This window comes from Camellia sinensis, chromosome 12 (assembly GCF_055761805.1).
Source record: "Camellia sinensis isolate YWXY chromosome 12, ASM5576180v1, whole genome shotgun sequence".
NCBI lineage: Eukaryota > Viridiplantae > Streptophyta > Magnoliopsida > Ericales > Theaceae > Camellia > Camellia sinensis.
Window position 1 is genome coordinate 111513771 of NC_138972.1, and position 20915 is coordinate 111534685.

A 20915-nucleotide genomic window follows, 5' to 3' on the forward strand; every position below is an offset into this window, starting at 1 on the left:
AAATTAATCTCAACCCTTAAAACAAAATGCGTCTCTAAGACATTTGGACACATTTTCAAAAATCTCCATACTTTATTATATAGATATATATGGGTAAATTACACTGACACTCTCTAAAGTTTCTATTTGATACAGATCCCCTCATGTTTGAAAAATTACATAAACTCCCCTTGTCAAATTGAAATGACATATTTGCCCCTTATCTTTCTACATATAAAATAATAAAAGAATACTGATATTTTGTTCAAGTCATTTCAAAAGAAATAACAATCATCTTATTTGGTTTAACTCACACAAAAAATTGAATTTCTTTATTTTTTTTTTATTTTTACTTAATTTTTTTTTAAAAATATTTTAAGCAATTTGTTTATTTTTTAGATACACTATCTAAATATACTTAAGAAGTATAATATTTTATATTTTTTTTTTAAATTCAACAAATACAAAAATTCAATACCATTGTAATAAATGTGAATGACGATATTTGGTAATAGTGCAATAAATGTGAGTGAATAGACAAGAAAGAAAAATGATGATGGAAATAACAATGAAAAATTTAATTAATATATAAAAATCTATACAAAAAATATTATAAAAAAATTGTGATAATGATATTGTTGTAAATATAAATCATGTTTATGGGTGTTTTGCTTTAAAGTGAAAAGTCACCTTTAAACTTTATCATTATGTTTGAAAATGTTATATAAAATTTATGTTTATATATCATTACTCAATAAGACTATGTTTAGATAAATTTAATGATAGAAAGTAGAATGTATTCATGATGATAGGAAGAAGAAATGGTAGAAAAACGACAAAATGGTTATTTAAAAAAATTTAAGGCATGACATCAACTATCCAGGAGACAATTTGAAATGAGATTACAAATCTCAAGAAGATAAATGTAATTTTTCAAATACGAGAGAGAAATCCATATTAAATAAAAATCTCGAGAGTGTCAGTGTAATTTACTATATATATATATTAATCTTTAAGGGAATTTTTTTTGAAAGAATATCACATCAGTGAGATTTAAAAAATAATAATTATAAATTAATGAAAAAATTTATAAATATTAAAAATTAAAATTATAAACTTTTTAATATATATATATTTTTTCCTGACATGGATGTAATCACTCCAAATATTTTTTTATTTTTGTTTTTTTGTATACATCTGAGATTAATATTATTCATGCGATTTTAGACATTGGGCGTTTAGAAGGAGAATTGAGTTAAAATAGTCCTTGAAAGATAAAAATAAATTAAAAATAATTAATAAAATAAAATGTCAAATTTAATTCAAAATTATTTTATTTTTTATTTCACACCTACCAAATCAATTATAAAAAAATCAACTAACTTTATAAATATAATTATTTTAACCAAATTAAAATAATAATAAAAAAAAATCAAATAGCCAACCTTACGAGGCCACTGTCACCATCCCCTCAAAATAATTTTGCCAGAATACCCCTACTCCCCAACCATATTTCCAACCCAAACGGAAACAACGGACCTTCCCTCGCCTGAGTTATGTTGGGATGTAAATAAATTATTAAATTTTTTATCAAATTTCTAAAATTTACGTACATATAATTTATATAAATTTTACATTCATATAAAAATTTTAATAATTTATTTAGAGTGCATTTTTCTCCTCACCTGACCATCACCAGTCCTGCTCTTTAATTTTGACACGTCATCAACTGTCCCCACACGTACGGACAACACAGCCAATATAAATGGGCAAAACCCTTGAGAAACCAAACCCTCGCTTGCATCCCCAACCTTTTGGCTTTCGCTCTCTCTCTCTCTAGAAAACCCGTTAAAAATCACCGTAATTTCGGCCGAAACGTAACCACCAAAACGATAACAGCATTCAACGAGAAGGAGAAGAAGAGTTAGTACCTGAGATGGCGCCGGCGGCAGGCGTTGAGTCACAATCCGACCGAGTCCCGATGATGATTCCGTCGACGGTTCAACAAGCTCCTGCGATGATGTCGGAGTCGTTTGCCAAGGACGCGATTATCGCGTGGTTCCGGGGAGAGTTTGCGGCGGCGAACGCCATCATCGACGCGTTGTGCAGTCACCTGAAACAGCTTGAGGGCGGCGGAGGATCGGAGTACGATTCGGCGTTCACTGCGATCCACCGGCGGCGACTGAATTGGATCCCGATTATACAGATGCAGAAGTTCTACTCCATCGCCGATGTCGCGATCGAGCTTCGACGAGTGGCTGAGAAGAAAGTGAAAAACAGAGAGGAAGGCGAGGATGTGAAGAAGAAGAATAGCGAAGAGGAGAAGAGTCGAGGAGTTTCTGAAGTGGAATCGACGGAGAGCAATGAAAATGGCGGTGGTGAGGTGGTGGATGAAGATTCGATGAGACATGATTCACCGGAGAGTGAGATTACTGATACAGGTAAGTATAATTTTAGTAATTTCGATGTTTAAGTTTTTATTTTCCTCGCTTTTACATGAATTTTCTGTGTATAGTAAAGTTCGTAGCTTTTATTTATGATTTTTTGAATTATTATTGGAAATAATGATCTCGAATTGAGTGTGCGAATAGGATCCGCGTAAATCGGACGCAGATTCTCAGAGTACTCCAAGGCTCTGCGACGTAACGATATCTCTGTCTAAGGGGATTGTTTGGAATAACTCAATAAGTACATACTTTTTATTTTTTTATCATATTATTTTTTTATTTTTTTTATATTTTTTTATAAAAATTAAAAAATATATTTATTTAAATCATTCCAAATTACTCTGAACTAAATTCTCTGTTTTCACGTTCTGGTTCTTCGGTGAGTTGTGATTATTTTTTTCATCATTATTATTATTATTTGGTTGGAAACTTTTCTTAAGCATGACAAAGATCTCTTTTGGTAAGTGAGTTATAATTTACTTGTCAAATTATAATTCATTTTTTCTTTTACAAAAATGTTATTTATAAGTAATTTTTAATCAAAAAGTTGATTATAATTATTTTTTAAAAATAGTTTAAATTTTAACCTTCAATTAGCAATGACTTTTTTAATTAATTTTTTAATTTTTTTAACTTTTTTGCTCGTTTGATATTCTTGATTGATTTTTTTAATTTTTTAACTTTGAAATGGTAGATTTTTTTTTTCCTTTATGATTTTTGGCTTTTTATGATTTTTAAATTTTTTTTTATCTTTTTGTAATTTTTTAGCCCAATTCAAAAACCAAACAACAGCTTAATTTTCTCCGATTTTGAATTCAACTGGGGTTTGGTGGAGAAATCGAGTAGTATGAATACAGTTTCTGATTTTGAATTCAACGTGCTTTCCGTAAAATAAAAAACAGTATCTATTGTTCAAACTTTTCAGGAGCGAATTCAGAAATTTGACTGACTAGCAGTTGTTGTATTATCTATTTTTTTTTTTAAAAAAAAAATAATCTTTTGGGTTGATTACACTTTTAACTATTGATCATAAAAATAAATAAATAAATAAACTCTTTTAGATGGGAGAAGGGAGCAGTTGCCCAGTAGTGTAGCTTTGTTTTAGGACGGTGAAAAGATTAGAAGTTTCGGGTTCCAGTTAATGGAACGCATGTAATTTAGGAAGAATTATGTATAGGTTTTAATAAGTAAATTTATTGTTTAATAGGTTATATGATAATTAATGGTATTTTTTATCAAATACTATTAAAAAAATCACTAACTGTTAATTTTCAGCGATAATTTAAAAATTGTTATAAAAAATATAACTAATTATAAGTTTTAGCGTCAGTTTAAAAAAATGTCACAAATTTTAAACTTTAAGTGATAGTTTGAAAAATTTACCACAAAAAAGTCACTAATAGTAAGTTTTAGCTACAATTTATAAAAATTGTTACAAAAAAATTACTAATTGTCCATTTTTAACAATATATATGTAAAAAATTGTCACAAAAATTATTTTTAACGACGATTTTATTATAACTTATTTTCAATAGGATTTAAAAGAAATTAAATCCAACTAGTTATATCTATTGCTAGTTTACCCTATAATTTGGCTTACTAACTCTTAACATACTATCTTAGCATAAATGTGTATATATATAATCTTATAGATTGACTCAAATTTTACTTTTATTCCTATCAAATTGAACATTTTAAAAGAGTTTTGAAATGATAGTTAAAAAATCATTATAAATTATCACATCACTCTCTCTATTTTTTTTACACATCTTTTCTTAAAAGTCAAAAAATTCTCAAATGGGCTAATTTTATTTTAAAAATAAATTTAAAAAGTTAAAAAGAGTTTTGAAATGATAGAAAAATGGATTTTTATTGATAAATCTCATTTAGAAGTGTTCTAACTCAAAAAGCAGAATTTTTTAACCCACTTAGGCCCATGTAGTTATATTTTTATTCCATAAAATCTTTTTTTCTTGATTTACACTATTTTCTTAAACTCTTATACTCTTATATTTAATATTGATATCTAATGTTGAGGGGAGGTGAGAGAAGGGAAATGACCAAGGTATAGGAAATTTCATACACAAATTAAATAACATTGATGTTATTATTTTATATTATAATATAATGTGAATATATTTTTAATTGACAACACATTAAAAACAATGTGAACATTCTCTTTCATCTGATGTGAACGCTCACAACACATTTCTAAAAAATTCTCTCTCATCTAATGTAGTGATGTGAATGTTCACAATATGTGAACATTTTTATTTTTAATTGACAACACATTAAAAATAACGTTCATTATATTTTTAATTGACAATACATTCTTATTCACAATATGTAGTGATGTGAACATTCATATCATGTGAACATTCTCTCTCATCTAATATAGTGATGTGAACGTTCACATTCTTATGTTTTAATATGAATATTCACATCATGTAATTGACAACACAATGACAAAAATTCATTTCAAATTAATATGAATATAATGACAATCAACATCCTGATACATGAGAACTACCAAAATATAATGACAATCAATATTAAATATCAACATTAATAGGGGACAGGAGATATTGAGGATGTTTTGATTTTCTTATCTCAAATATGATCTAATTGAATAGTCAAAAATCTCCCATAGAAATATTTAGAAATTTGTGAAACATATTTTGGGAAAGGGAGTGCACTACCAAAAAAAAGAAATGAATATGAATTGAATGAAATAAAACTCTTAGAAAGAGAATTTATCAAAAATGTCCCATAGAAATATTTAGAAATTTGTGAAACATATTTTGGGAAAGGGAGCGCACTACCAAAAAATTAAAAAATAAAAAAAAAATCGCATTGGCCCTGTTGGACAAAAAGATAAAATAGACTAGACTGTCCATAATTATGGATTGTCCAATCTGGCCCATGGAGCCTATTTTTTGGGCCTCGTTTCGATAATCCGAACTGTTAATGTGTAAAAATCTTCGATTACTATATCCCTATAAAAAATTACGTTAATCGGATATCGATAGCTATTTGATTGGATTGGATTTCTGTCAACCGTTTATTTTTTTACTGTCCATTTTTTTATATATAAATCTGACCCGATCAAATAACTATTGATATCCAATCAGTGTGATTTTTTACAGGAATATAGTACTCAATAAGTTTTACACATTGAACGGTTTGAATTATCAAAATGAGACCCAAAAATGGACTCCATGGGCCGAACTAGACAGTTCAATCTTGATCTCAACATGAGACAAGCTGGATCCAAGAAATTTATAAAAATTTTAGTGTACTAAAATAGTCAAAACTAAATAACCCATTATAATAGCGAACTTTCCAAACAAGTTTGATTGGTTGAGTTTCTAGATTTTTTTTTCAAATTTTAAAATTTAGCTAGTGAAAATGAAATTAAAATAAAAACATTCATTGTTTTTATATATATTTTTTTAGCCGGGAAATAATTTTTATAAATTTTTAAAAATATTTTTTTTTGTTTATTTTTGTTACATTAATTTTTTATTTTAAAAAAATCAAAAAAACAAAACTCAACTGAGGGTATGTATGACCAATTTTATTATATTTTATTTATCATGTGATGTTACTTTTTGTTTATGTATATTATTATGGGTCATGTTTTGGTACACACCTTATTATATATTTTTATAATAAATGTTATGTAATTTATTAACAAAGTTACAAAAATTTTGTGATTAAAAATGAAGTTATACATTTTTTTAGTAATGTTATGGATTTTTGTGATAATATTACATATTTTTTTATTGAAACATTTTTTAACCACAAAAAGTTTAATACTATTACAAAAATGTGTAGTTTTATATTTGAATCACAAATTGTGGTAACTAAATCAAAAAATTAGATGATATTTATTACAAAAATGCGTACCATACTCTACAAAAATATATAATAGGTTTTATATGTGGGTCCGTTTGGCAAGCAAGGTTGGGGCTAAAGTAGCCACAAAAGACAAAATAGGCTATTTTAGCCACAACAAACAAAACATCACATCCAATCCATAATCATTACACTCTTCTCTCACAAAAAAAGTCAAAAAAGTCAAAAAGCCAAAAAGTCCTTTCCAAACCAAGCTTTTTAGCCCAGGCTAAAATAGCCAAAATAGCCAAAAAAGTCAAAAAATCAACCCACTTCCCAAACGGACGCACAGCCTGACAAGTTTGGAGATTAGTTAAAATAATCATAAAATCAAAAAGTCATTACTAAGAAGTTAACTATTCTCTCTTTTTTTTATAATTTTTTTGTAAAAAATTAATTAAAATAGTTAGTTCTCTATTCATTAGAATTTCCTGTGTTATTAGTGAACTCCCTTTATAGTGTGTGCTATATAGGTATGTAATTATGTATTTTTATAATAAATATTATGTAAATTTTTAGTAAAATTATCACAAATTATAATTCAAGAATGAAATTTTAATTTTTTTTTTTTTTTTTTTGTACAAAATAAAGATTTCGTTACATACAAACATTTGCCAAAAAAATGGTAGCATATTATTTGGTGGACCTATTGTGAACCAAATTTAGTGATTCGAATGGTTTATTTTTAAAATTTTGTAAGGTAAAATAGTACTGCAAAAAATTAAACATGGGGAGTTATCAATTTTTTTAAATATAAATAAAATTTAAATATATAAATATTAATAATATCTGATCATTTTAATTTTTTAAATAAATATTTTACCCAACAAATGGCCCTCCAAGTTCATACATTCTCTAAAATTATGATGAGAATTTAGGGTTGGTTTGGAAAGTAGGTTGGTTTTTTGATTTTTTTGACTATTTTAACTTGGGCTAAAAAGTTTGATTTGGGAAGGATTTTTGACTTTTTGATTTTTTTTGTGAGAAAAGAGTATAATGATTATAGATTAAATGTGATATTTTATTTGTTATAACTAAAATAACTTATTTTGTCTTTTATAACCATTTTAATCACAAATCATCTTTCCAAACGGTTCCTTAAACTCTCAAAATAATAATAATAATAAAAAGCTTTTAAGATACGCGCACAATAACCAATGCGAGGCTTATATTTCCCCGAGGTTTAAGCAAGGGTTTGAGTGTTTCAAGGTTTGGAAAGGTGTTGTGTCCTTTTTAACTGTTACTTATAGTTTCGGGAGTAGCGAATTCCGATTAATTGAATGGCTAACGAAACCTCGAGATGTGTGTGACCGGCTGCTGCTTATTAAAAAATCATCTCATCCTTGGTGGAGAAATTATTGCATGTGATATTCGATATTAATGTATTCTTCTGGTGCGTGTAATAATTTATAAATTAGCACTTAAATTATAACAAATTTTTATAAGGTGCAAACATTTTCCTTAATGATTATTAATCTGAACCCATAAATTTTGTATTAAAATCTAAATTAGTAAGGAATGATTTGATAAGCTGGATAAAAATAAACCTTTGATTGTTTTAATTTTTTTGTCCTTTTGTAAATAAAAAATGTAATAGGTGAGAAACCAGCTTTTAACTAACTTGCCAAAAGATCCTTAAATGAAGTGAAGTAAGAACACTTACTTGTTTGGGACGTGAGTTGGTTTTTATTATTTTTTGACAATTTTAGTTTAGGGTTAAAAAGTATCGTTTGTGATAGGTTTTTTTTGACTTTTTTGTGAGAAAAAATAAAATGATTATAAGTTAAATGTGACATTTTATCCTATTTAGTTAAAATAGTCTATTTTACCTTATATGATTATTTTAGCCCAAAGGCCATGCCAAATGAACCCTTAATAATTTCTCATGTTGGCAGCGGTTTTGTTGTTTCTTTGTTGGATTATAATTCTGAGATTTTATGAACCCCCGATCTCCTCTGTATGTAGGTCGTGTTCTGCGATCCTGAACAGGCACACTTAGGATAGATGGTGTTTGGACAGCTGGATAAGCTATCCAGTTCTACTGTTTGGAATTCTGTGTGGTTCCTGTTTTTAGGAAACAATTTTGTTACCCACATTACTGACTGATTTCTATTGGGATCTTTCTTGCACTGGGGTCTAAAGTATCGACCCCAATAGAAAGCCAAGATAACTTTCACCCATAATGAAAGTAGGTGAATAAAATGGAACTGCTATTTTAATCCTATCGCCACCAATGCCCTGCATTCATGGCCGCAATCATGGGGCACTAGATTCCTTCATTTAAAAAAAGCTGCAAACACTTGTTTCCAACAGCAAGGGAAAGGAAAGGAATTTGTTTTGGTTGTCATGCATATAGAACATGTTATATTTTATTGGGTAAACAATTGTTTCAAGCTTTAACCAGTTTAATTTTTCTCACCTCCATCAATAAGCTATATGATGTTTAATTTTGATATGGAAGTTGTTGGATGACATTGAAAAATTATGTCAAGTTCAAGACATAAAATAGTAGTTTATCGTGTTTTAGTTTACTTATTTTTGACAGGCGAAAGAAACTTGTCATTATGAAAGGTGCATGCTACATATAACAGAAATATCGATATATAATACAAGTAATATAAACAAAATAGCTAGAAGTTAAGAAATAATAGAGTAAGGAGATTTAATCATTCAAAAGGATATATTTGTGATACCCTCAAACATAGGGTTGCTAGAACTAATGTGAAACAATGGTTGTTGACTATTTACGGATTTGAAAGGACAAAATCAATTATATAGATGCTAGTCAATATAAGAATAAAATTTAACAATGGCAAGTAATAATAGAGAATGATGATTGAACCACCAACGCAGTTACAAATCAGAGATACAAAATTTAATGTGTTCGTATGTGGGCCAGTTGTTTTTGGAGAGATCTAATATGTTTTTTCTTATTAGTTAATGTCTCTCAATAATATTATTAGAGAAATTACAACTTGTCACAGAAAAATTTCAGAAATTACAAAGAAATGAGCTGAAATTTCTTTATGAAGCTTTCATAGAGAAATTTCTCTGTGAAAATATTATATGCCCGTTATCTTATAAAATCTTAATACTAATGACTTTAAACTAAAACCCCTTGTTTTTGCTCTCTTCTAATGTGATCTCAGAGTTACTGGTCAATGCTGTCTATTAAAATCCCTTAAAAGGAAAAAGGCAAGATATACAGAATTCCTACTTATTCATGACTTATATTTGTTTCTATTATTCTTCTATCTAGCCAAACTTCAGTGATATTAGAAATCTTTTTTGTGAAAAATTCTTCCACATTTGCTACATTACCTAAATGAGTCAATCATATGGCATAATGGCATTGGTAGTGCAAGTGTCCGGCAAAATTTGCTGCATTACCAAATGAGTCAATCATATGGCATAATGGCATTGGTTTGCAAGTGTTCGGCAAGATAAGTGTGGAATGTTTCTTTTTGCATTGCTCTTTTGCTGTTATGTTATGAATCCTTCTAATTAATTCGTAGTGTTTGTTGACATTATCCATGCATATCCATAAATTGTCTTTTGAACCTGAGTTGAAGTTAATGGAAAACTATTTGAGTTGAGTTGACATTACTGTGTTATAGAAAGTTTTTCTTTTAGTTGAAAAGAAATAGAGGTTTAAGAAGCCAAATAACATCTTACTGTCGCAATGATAACTTGACCAAGTCCAGCTGTGTGAAGGGAAAATGAATGGCTATAATATTCTTTAAACTTGAATTGCATAGTTGGTATAACAGTTGTTTTAAAGCAACAAATTAAATATTTCAAGTTAATTTGGGTTGATCTATCCCAACTGCCAACAGATCACCTCAACGTATGTTCCGCTTACACCAATTTCTGTTAACTGAAATTTCATCAGCATATGTTTAAATTCAGTTCTTCTGTTTCTTCTATTTTTTATGTTTTTTTTTTAATTCGAATCAGAATATCAGATTGTGGATTCCAATTCCATTTCTACTTCTTGAAATGCAGGATCTCAAGAAGTGCAGCCCACTGTAGAAAACATAGACTTGTGTTCTAACCATGAAGACTGTGAGGCACGTCGTGACCAGATCAAGATGACAAAAGGGTTTGTAGCCAAGGAGCCAGTTAAAGGGCATATGGTAAGTTCTTTCTTTCACTATTTTAAGTATCTTTCTATGTATAAGACTAAATAGCTGGTATGGATTGGTTGAAAGTCAAATGGACTGGCAGGTTAATGTTGTCAGAGGTCTCAAATTGTACGAAGACGTATTCACTAATTCCGAGCTTTCTAAGTTGAATGACTTCGTGAATGAACTTCGGGTTGCTGGCCGGAATGGTGAACTCTCAGGTGGATCTCCGTGCTTCGTGATGCTTTTATAATTAAACTTGTTGTTTCCTTTGGGACCAAGGTTTTGAGATAGTAAAGGACACCCTCTGTAGTTTTGGTTGAGCAGGTTTGGCTTTTTATATTTTTTCTTTTCATTCTTGTTAATTACGATTATATTTAGAAACTCATTCATCGAGTTTCATCCAGATGCGGATTTTAAGTACAAAAACTGCAATTAGCCATTCAAGTAGGAGATTGAGGTGCAGACCTCGCTTCTTGGAAGAAATTGTAGTTTTTTAGTTGTGCTCTTGAAATTGTGATTTATCTATAAGATTATGAATGTAGTGGTTAAAAGTTAAAAACTTTAGCAGTTCAACTTTAATAAAGGTATTTATCTTTTTATTGTTACTGGAATTAGCTCTGATACTGTTTTGAGGCTCTGCTAGTTGTATCAATTATTCTTTGATGATAGAATATGTTTTCTTGTGGTGGAAGAATGATGATTACTGCTACTCTTTTATGTTATCTTTCTTCACAACATTTAATCAGATTTTATATGAATGGATATATATAGGTGAGTCCTATATTTTATACAACCAGCAGATAAAGGGGAACAAAAGAGAGTTAATTCAACTCGGAGCTCCAATTTTTGGACAGATAAAAGAGGAGGCAACAACTAAACATGAAAAGAGTTAGACAAGATTCTCAAACCAAGTTTATTTATTTTTCATCTTCAAGAATCAAGGTTTCCATTCACCTTCCACCAAAGCCTTGTAATTATGATTTATGCTTACAGGTTATATCGAGCCAATTCCTACTCTTCTTCAAGGCGTTATTGATCACCTGGTTCAGTGGTATCTGATCTCAGAAAATAGAAAACCAAATAGCTGCATCATTAACTTCTTTGATGAGGTATGTTCATTCTCTTGCTGCTTTATCATGTTCGATCCATTTAATGTGCCTGATTTGTTTGAACTGTAAATGAGCTGAGTTCTTAATACTTGTTTATGTAGGGGGAATTTTCTCAGCCTTTCCTTAAACCTCCTCATTTGGACCAACCTATCTCTACCCTTCTTCTCTCTGAATCAGCGATGGCATTTGGGCGAACTCTCATTAGCGATAATGATGGGAATTATAAAGGGCCACTCATGCTTTCACTGAACAAGGGGTATACTCAAAAGTCCCTTTCATTTAAGTTCTTTGTTTACAATTTCTTCTTTCTAGGATTCATGCATTGCTAAAATTTCGAGTTGAGCATGCACCTAATTCTGTGTGGGAATTTGGCACTTGACATAATTCTGGTTACTTCTACAGGTCTCTTCTAGTCATGAGGGGAAACAGCTCTGACATGGCAAGACACGTCATGTGCCCGTCTCCAACAGAAAGGGTGAGTATCACATTCTTCAGAGTCCGGTCAGACATGAACCGAAACAACTCGTCAACAGTACCTCCTCTGACTAGAGCCATGACTCTATGGCAACCCGGCGTCACCAACTCATTTGCAACTCCAAATGGGGTTCTGAATGGCTACGAGGCAATGGATGTGATTCCTAAATGGGGAGTACTCCGTGCCCCTGTGATCATGTTAGCCCCAACGCGTCCGATGGTTCTGAGCCCCAAAACAATCCCACATGGTGGTACCGGAGTCTTCTTACCCTGGACCGTCGGATCAAGGAAACCAGCAAAACATCTTCCTCCGCGTGCTCAAAAAGGCCGGCTTCTCACACTACCTCCCCCTGTTGAAATGCACATATTGGATCCCACTTCTGATCCTGACATCAGCGTTGACGCAAAAATAGTGTGAGGTGTCCCACGGCAGCACCCGGGCAAAAAAAAAAAAAAAAAAAGTTAGCTACAAGCTCAAGAAGCGCTTCTCTTACTGTACAAACAAGGCCCGGGGTGCTGATAGATGAGTTTGCATTTGTTTTTTCCCCCTATTTTTCTCTACCCTTGCTTATTAGAACAAATTAAGTTTTAGTGTTGGTTGTATTAGCTTTTCTTGAATGCCAGTTGTGGTAGGGCTCTAGAGATTATTTAAGTTTTGATCAGCCCTTATAGAGTGCTGAATTTTGTAATAACTTAAGTTTCTTTTTTTCTTAATTAATCTTTTCAAATTTCACATCAGATCATTTTCACTTGTATGATTGTATTATTGCAGTCTGTCATGCAGGAAGAAGTGTTTGGTATCCAAGAAAATTTGTTCACATGATGTCGTAGAAAAATTGTTTCGCGTGAAAAACACTAGCCAAGAATCTTGTAAACCAAAAATTTGACTGATATCAAACAGTTAAGAGATTCAGCAAGATGCTTCCTGAGATCTGACGTCATTGATGGTATCGCGTGTTGGGTCCTATTCAGGAATATCGCAGGCTTCAAGGAAGGTAGAATTTTAGTTTCTCTTAGTACTGCATAATTGAGGACTTTGCCCCTCATATGCTGGGAAGCCACTTCATTTTGCTTTTGACTAAAAGCAGGTTAAAGGTGGGAGAATACAGGGAGAGAACCCTTCTTCTTCGGTTTTAAAAGAGCAGCAACGCTACTGAACCTGAAAAAAGTTATTCGAGAAATTACCGGGAAACAAAATATGTGGATCCTATTCATTCTGGGTGGGACTCACATCACGGAAAGTTTCAAGTTTACATTGCAAACTCCATTTTCTGGCCATTTTCCCAACTACTTTATTGGATTCCTAACCTTTTTTTTTTTTCCCCCCCTCCAAAAAGGGTGAAGATTAAGATGGCATTCTCAACTTTTTTGTTTCCCCATCTTGTAAGATTAGAATCAAACATTTCAAATGCATGTTTTTAAATACCTGCTTCTGTCTTTTGTCTCATCTCACCATTTTTTATCACACAAACAAAATGCAGAGAAGGGACGGCAAGGATGTCCAGCATCTTGGCATCTGCGAAAGGTTCTTCAGTTTCTTCATGAATAGCCTCGTTGGTTGCAGCCTCAAGCGGGTAACCACGGGTCATCCTCTGTCTGATCATGAATCAGTTGACATCCCTGTTGAACACAACGCGAAGCCAGCCCCCAACCATGGAGGAGAGGGAAGCGAGCTCCACATAGACCGTTCAAGTTCTGAAATCAAGGTTTTTTTTGGGCACACCAATGGGTTAGAGCACGGTGTTCCCACGAAAGATAATCCTCCGGTGAAAGAAGAAAAGGGAAATTTTCGGGTTGAGCGGGTGACAAGGGCAATAGCTCGAGTTCCTGAGAAGTTGACACCACCACCAGCAGGGGTTGAAGACAAAACAGTGGAGCTGCCTCAGAGAGCAATAGTTATGAATGGTATAAATGAGAAATCAGAAAAATTTATTGCAAAAAAGAGAGAAGATTTGGCAAAGACTGACAACCTCGACTAGCGTTAGTCTACATGGTGGCGGTGGGGCTCGGCTTTGCCACCATGACACTGGTGGGTTATTCTTAGAATGCATAGTAAACATAATCTATCTCTCTTTAAGCTTGTGTAAATAAGTTGATGATAAGTTTATTTAGTTTAATAGTTTTCTGTTGAATCCACAGGCTTTGGCCTTTGGCCTTTGTTAGAAATTGAAATAAATAAATAAATCAGCTTTTATACACCTGAATTTGTTCATATTCTCCTCTGTTTGCATTGGGGTATGTTTATTTAACCACAATAGTGTGTGTTCTTCCTTGCATAAGTCAAGTACCAAGATACTCATCTTCTTCATGGAATTGGTATTGTAAAAGTAAATCTGTTTTGTTACGGTTTCAATATCTGGTTTTTTGAAAAACATTAAAACTAATTTGGTAAAAAAATAATTAAAAATTTCAGAAAATTTTGTTGTTTTCATATTGGGTTGATAAAGTGGGTCACGAGCAAGGCTCAACCACTGCACCATCACCTTCGCCTTTCGCTTGACAGGGACATTCACATGCTGTTTGTATACACACCAAATTCAGCAAGAATTTTTTCTCTCTCTCTCTCTGTGGTCCAATCACTTCAATTGAAGTTGTTAAGGGGAAAATCCATTTTTCATCTGAATTCATAGTTGTGTCATTGAAAATTTTGAATTACATCGCTCAAAACCATGATAACCCATGTTAATATAAGGTAGAAAAAAATTTCAAAAAGATTAAATTGAAAAAAACCAAGAAAAGAAAAAGAAGAACAAGAAGAATTAAGAAAATAGCATTTTCAAGACCAAAAATTAGACCCAATTTTTAAGTTTAGTGATGTGGTAATTAATTAAAATATTAAAGATAATACTCTCTCATTACTTACATATCATTGGGTTTAGAAAGCGGTCTTATATATCATTTTCGATAAAAAAAAATATATATATATAATTATGTAGGGATTAGAGAAGACAATTAGTATATATAGATACCTTAATCAGAGATGGACATGGATAATCTGATTGAATTCATAACTCTACACAAATGACACCATCATTGTACCAATGCCGATACAACAAAAACTTGATTTCAAAAATAAAAATAAATCTCCCTCCATTCTCTCCATTTAAAAACACAACCATCTCTCTCCCCCTCAAGATCCTCTCTTTTCTCTTCAACCAAACCCTCCAAAACCTCCCATTTCCAACTCTACTCATCAAAAGTATGTTTAGAAGAATGGTAGAGATCATAAGGCGCCCAAAGATGATCGACATTACAAGGCTTCCTCGAGTCCAATCTCAACCAAGGCTTCCCTTTCCCGCTCCAATGCAACAGACTAATAGGCCCGGGATGCAAACTCCTACACTTACCTTCAATATTATCACCACCCAAACCATGTTGATTCCATCTGTGATTAATTCCCTTAATGTTTCCTGCCAAAACAAGCAGAAAAGGAGGCAAAGAACCCAAATGGTAAATCCTCTTATGCTTTTGTACCGCCATCCAATCCTCCACCCTCCGCGTATAATTCCCCTCTCTCCATTTATCGACGTCAACAACCATAACCCCCGTGTTGAAATAACACGGTTGTCGGTCCCCAAATGTTCCCGACAACTCCACGTCCGACCAAAAGGCATGGGTGAAGTACTTGGTGAAATTAGCATGGCAATATTCAGGTGCAGCTAAAACTTTGTCACCCAATTCAACTTCCCATAGCTTAGAAATGTCGTCAACCATGACTAAATCGGAGTCTAAGTAGATGACTCGCTTGACATCAATGGAGATGATGTCGGCGAGGTAGATTCTCGCGTAGTTGAGAGGCTGGTCGAGAGCTTGGCGGATTGATTTGGAGATTTTGTCGCGAACACGATTGGTTTGAAAGCGGTAGAGCTTGAAGTTGAGGTAAGGGAAGGTTGATTTTATGCTGGAGTGGATTTCAGGGTCGAAGTGAGACCAGAGGAAGTGGAAGACGATGTTTTCGGGGCAGGTGGAGTGTTGGAGGATGGAGAAGACGGCTGCAATGGTGCCACGGAGGTAGTTGGCGTCGAGGGTCATGGCAACATGGATGTAGTTTGCTTCACACAAGTCCCCGTTGCGAAAGGCGGGGGCTTCATGGAACACGGGGACATCATCGGGGGAGGAGGAAGGTTTGAGGAGGCGGAGGAGGGGGGTAGTGGTGGTGGTGGTGGTGGTGGTGGGTTGGTGGAGGAGGAGGAGGAGGAGAGACAGGAGGCCGAGGAGAGAGAAAGAAGAGGGGCTCCTCCGAAAGGCCATCCTGCCCTTTGCATTTAGTAAGGTGGTGTCGGGGAGAAAAGAGGTGAAGCAGCCATTGGAGGCTGGTTAAGAGAAGGTTTAGGAGAGGTTAGAAATGAATGATGATAGATTGATAGATAGAGATGGAGAAACATGGGAAGAGGGAAGGAGAGAGGTTGGTGGGATTTTGTGAGGAAGGGAAGAAACCTCGGATATAGGATCTTCTATTCTATCAAGGGCCCATGTTCATTTTCTCTTTTGTATACTTACAACTATTATATACTAGTTTTTTTTTTTTTTTCTTCTTCTTGTTATCGTTCAATCATATTTTCATACAATGGGATCTACTCTAAACATGAGATCCATTCAATGGTGCTTAGAGATGAAAAAAATATCATAAAAATTGAGATTATACATGTTATTTTATTTTCTTCTGAAGCTTATCATAAGCTTAAAAATGAATGAATTAGATTATCAAAGTTAAACTTGTGATGAGTTCCATAAGTTCAAACAATACAATCTTACTCTTTTGTTTTGTCTCTTTATTTTTCTTTTGAAAATAAATCATCTCTTTTTAAAAAAATACATATAATAAACAGTAATACTACAAATCTATAAAATATACTCATAAATTATTTAGAGATATCAATATGTGGTTCAAATTTATTTTACATATGGATTTCACAATAGACACTTTCAATCTCTAACATGCACCCTCATTCTTGACACAAATTAAGAAAGGACAGTCCGGATCGTTACATTTAATGTGCTACTTAATAATAAAAAAAAATATATCTAAAACTTAAATTTATAATATAAATTTAAATTCAGTATAATGTGAATTACATTTAAAATAAATCTAATTTATTTATTTTGGAAAGGGAAAATGAGTTATGGAAGGAGGCCAGAAAGGGAGGTTATAGTAGATGAGAGGGGTGGTGGGGAGGGGTCATAGTTGGCAAAAGCTGAGGTTTGGGGGTGGTTGAAGGAAGTGATAGTTGAGAGTGGAGGTAAAGTTAAGATTAGACAGGTTAAGGCGTAAAGATGATGGCATATTTGTTATTATGGTAATGCGGGTGCAAATAAATAAAATTAAAGGAATGTTTGGAAAGCGAACATTTTTGTCAAAAATCAATATAAAAAGTGTATTCATTTTATTTATTTTTTTTTTAACATTTTTATAAAATTAAAAATGTTACCAAAAAGATCAATTTCCTAATGAATCTTAAAATTTTAAAAGGAATGTAATTAGAAGTAGAATGTCAAATGACACACTACAAGAAAAAGCACTTTTGACGATTAAATTTTTAGTCGCCAAAAGTCCGTCTTTTGTCGTCGAAAGTCGAAATTTTACTTTTCCCGACAAAATTTTTTAGTCGCCACATTTGTCGCGTATACGTGGTCGGCGGAGGTATTGGCGACTAAAACTTTTTTAGTCGCCAAAATACAGGTCTTTGGTGACCAAAGTTTTACACTTTTGAAAATCATACATTTAACAACTAATAATTTAGTCGCCAATACTCACTGAATCGCCGACTAAACCGTTTAGTCACCAAAATAAAGACTTTTGGCGACTAATAATTTTAGTGGCCAAAGGTGTTTCCGTGGAAAAAAAAAATACCAACTTTTTTGCTTTTTCTGAGATTCAAACCGCCAACCTGTCCCACATTCCAAACCTTTAGCAACACACTTCCTCCACTATGCCACTACAACATCACATGAATGTATATGCAATATATATTATTTATATAATATATTGACCGGTATTAATACAAAACTATATATATAAATACAATTATTTTTATTCAATATAATTTATGTAAAAAATAAATTATTTACTAAAAAAAAATTTAGGCCACTTTTGGCGACTAAATCTATTATTTAGTCGCCGATTCTATAATTTTGGGCTACTATTTTTTTTGTAGTCGCTAAAAAATTAAGTTCCGCCTAAAAATAAGTAGTTTTGGCGACTAAACCTGTTTTTAGTCGCCAAAAACGTCCCCTTTTGGCTACTAAACTGAATTTTAGTCGCCAATTGACTGTTTTTAGCTACTAATTTTTTTTGTAGCCAAAAAGCTTCACTTTCAGCAACCACATTATTTTTAGTCGGCAAAACACCTATAATTGGCGACCAAACTGTTTTTCAGTCACCAAAACCATCACTTTTGGCTACTAAATTATTTTAGTCGCCAAAAACAGTCACTTTTGGCTACTAAACAAACTTTAGTCTCTAAAACCCCTATATTCGGCGACTAAACTGCCTTTTAGTCGTTAAAACCCTTATATTTGGCGACTAAACTCTTTTAGTCGGCAAAAGTGGTCAATTTTGGCTACTAATTCAATTTTAGTCGTCATTTGTTCTACTTTCAGCGACGAAATTTACATTTTTTGTCGCCAAAACTGCTTTTTGTTGTAGTGACATTTTCTTAAGGGTTTGACTTTTTTTAAATTGAGCATATTAACTAGGGAGAATTTGGGTTTAGTACGTTCATTTTGGGATCAATTTCGGTGATTTAAACTGTTCATATTTTATGATTTATTAAGTAAAATATTCATGTAAAAAATCAATATGGTCAGACATCGATAGTTATTTAAATCAATTTTATATTACAAAAAATGAATGACTATTTTTGAAATTATATTTGTCACTAATTTTTTGAAAGACAAATATGATTCAAACATATAACTAGTATGATCTGATTATTATAATTTTTTGCCTACGTTTGGGAAGAAAATTTTGGGGCTTTTTTGGCTATTTTAGCCACAAAAGACAAAATAGGCTATTTTAGTCACAAAAAACAAAACATCACATCTAACACATAATCATTACACTCTTCTCTCACAAAAAAAGCCAAAAAACCAAAAAGTCCTTCCCAAACCAAACTTTTTAATCCAGACTAAAATAGTCAAAAAAACCAAAAAACTAAAAAGTCAACCCACTTTTGAAACGTAGGCAAATATGATTACTTTACCGAACAAGTGTTACAAAGTGAAGATTTTAAATAATTGAAATTGATTTCAAAATGGGTCTAACCTGACCACTTAGAGAAATCAAATCCATTTTTAAAATGCGCAGTGATTGAGGGCCCCACGTTTCGGGGCTCGAATGCCCCGAAATTCCGTTTAAGGTAAAAAAAAAAAAAAAAAAAAAAGGAAAAAAGAAAGAAAAAAAAAAACAGTTTCCAAAATTAGAAATTAGGGGCATTAGGGGCAAATTTTTTAGGACCACCAATCATTTTTGTTTTAAAATATAAAATAGAATTTAGAAGCTACAAGATTGGACGCTTTTGGTTTTGATCGTGTCATGCATTGGCCCAACTGATCCAGTCCAGTATTATTTTTCTAAGACTTGAGAATCTTGTTTTAGTCATAGGGTGGAGTTGGATCAATATTTTTAGTCTGAAATTTTAATAAGTTGGGCTTGGAATTTATACTTTCAATCTAGGGGCTTGACAGCTATTAAATTATTTATTTATTTATTTATTATGAGGTCCTTAACTTTTGTAAAACCTATTAAGTTCTTGACTTTTAAATTATTTCAATAAAATCTCTCAAATCCTTATTTGTTTTCAATTCTAGTTATAGAGTTGAACATACGCGCCAACCAAAAACACGAAAACCCTGATTGAACTCGAAACTCAAGAATCTTTTTAAAACTATAATAATAATTAAATTAATTTTCTAATTATATTTTACGCACAAAAAATCTTAGGTTTTCGGTTATTAGTATGACTCACCGTTTAATCCGAAATAAAAAAACTTTAATCGAATTGAATTTTTAAATCATAATTAAATTAAATATTACACTTAATTAAATGTTCAAATTCATAAACTAATATTTCAGCCCTCATATTTTTCTTGAATCACATGTTGACCTCAAACTAGCATCATTACATATATATATATATATATATTTCTATACATTTCTTAAATAAATAATTTTGTACACAAATATTTTCAAATTGTACATAAAAATCATAACAAATTCTCCAAAATTTCTTTCACATGGGCCGACCACCCCTTTAACATATTATATGTACTTTTGAGATAAATTTGCTTGATTTTAGGAAGAATATTTGACTAAGGTACAATTACATTATGTATATGTCTTGTACTTGTAACCAAGTTAGTTTACTTAAGCCCTAACTCTACCTAGAACATATTTTGGTACACAATTAGGCTTCATAATCATCCTACATTCTATTGAATTCAAACTAAATCCAAAATATCTAATCCATTTCCAACTAAAGGGCAATTTGGACCTTTCACACCAATTTTGATATAAATACACCAATTCTCTGGGAGCTTCTATCTACACACACCAAATCCCCTCTATACACACACTTAATGATATTTAATTTTATTACAATTTTATCCCTAAGTGAAATTACTATTTTAGACATCATTGTTGATTCAAAACATCTCAATGCACACATCCATCTAGAGTTCACATCTGTTGCATCATGCACACATCCATCCAATTCAAAACGTCTCCAAGTTTGTAGCTTCATTGAGCTAGAAGTGAAAGCAAAGTATTCACTCATTCGTAGCTTTTTCCAAGTTCGTAGCTTCTTCCATTAAGCTCCAAGTTCGTAGCTTCGCAATGCACTCATTCATCAACCTTCCTCATTTACAGGGAAAGCATCATTGTT

At 32.1% G+C, this 20915-nt stretch overlaps 2 protein-coding genes across 3 annotated transcripts; one reads left to right on the plus strand and one right to left on the minus strand.

Annotated features, from left to right (window-relative positions):
• The first annotated feature begins 1665 nt into the window (after positions 1–1665).
• On the plus strand, positions 1666–14231 carry LOC114317243 (RNA demethylase ALKBH10B). 2 transcript variants are annotated; one of them, XM_082899593.1, is made up of 9 exons: positions 1666–2420; positions 10329–10459; positions 10551–10668; positions 11222–11338; positions 11444–11559; positions 11661–11815; positions 11962–13028; positions 13122–13416; positions 13515–14231. In XM_082899593.1, exons 1-7 carry the CDS (start codon positions 1916–1918, stop codon positions 12449–12451), a joined length of 1632 nt encoding a protein of 543 aa, XP_082755719.1. In that variant the 5' UTR covers positions 1666–1915; the 3' UTR covers positions 12452–13028; positions 13122–13416; positions 13515–14231. The 2 variants fall into 2 exon arrangements, with proteins under 2 accessions (XP_082755719.1, XP_082755720.1); XM_082899594.1 differs by lacking the exon at positions 13122–13416.
• A 762-nt stretch (positions 14232–14993) lies between these two features.
• LOC114317207 (putative galacturonosyltransferase-like 4) lies at positions 14994–16593 on the minus strand. Its single transcript, XM_028263911.2, has one exon. The coding sequence runs from the start codon at positions 16282–16284 to the stop codon at positions 15220–15222; it is 1065 nt and encodes a 354-aa protein (XP_028119712.1). The 5' UTR covers positions 16285–16593; the 3' UTR covers positions 14994–15219.
• Positions 16594–20915: the final 4322 nt, after the last annotated feature.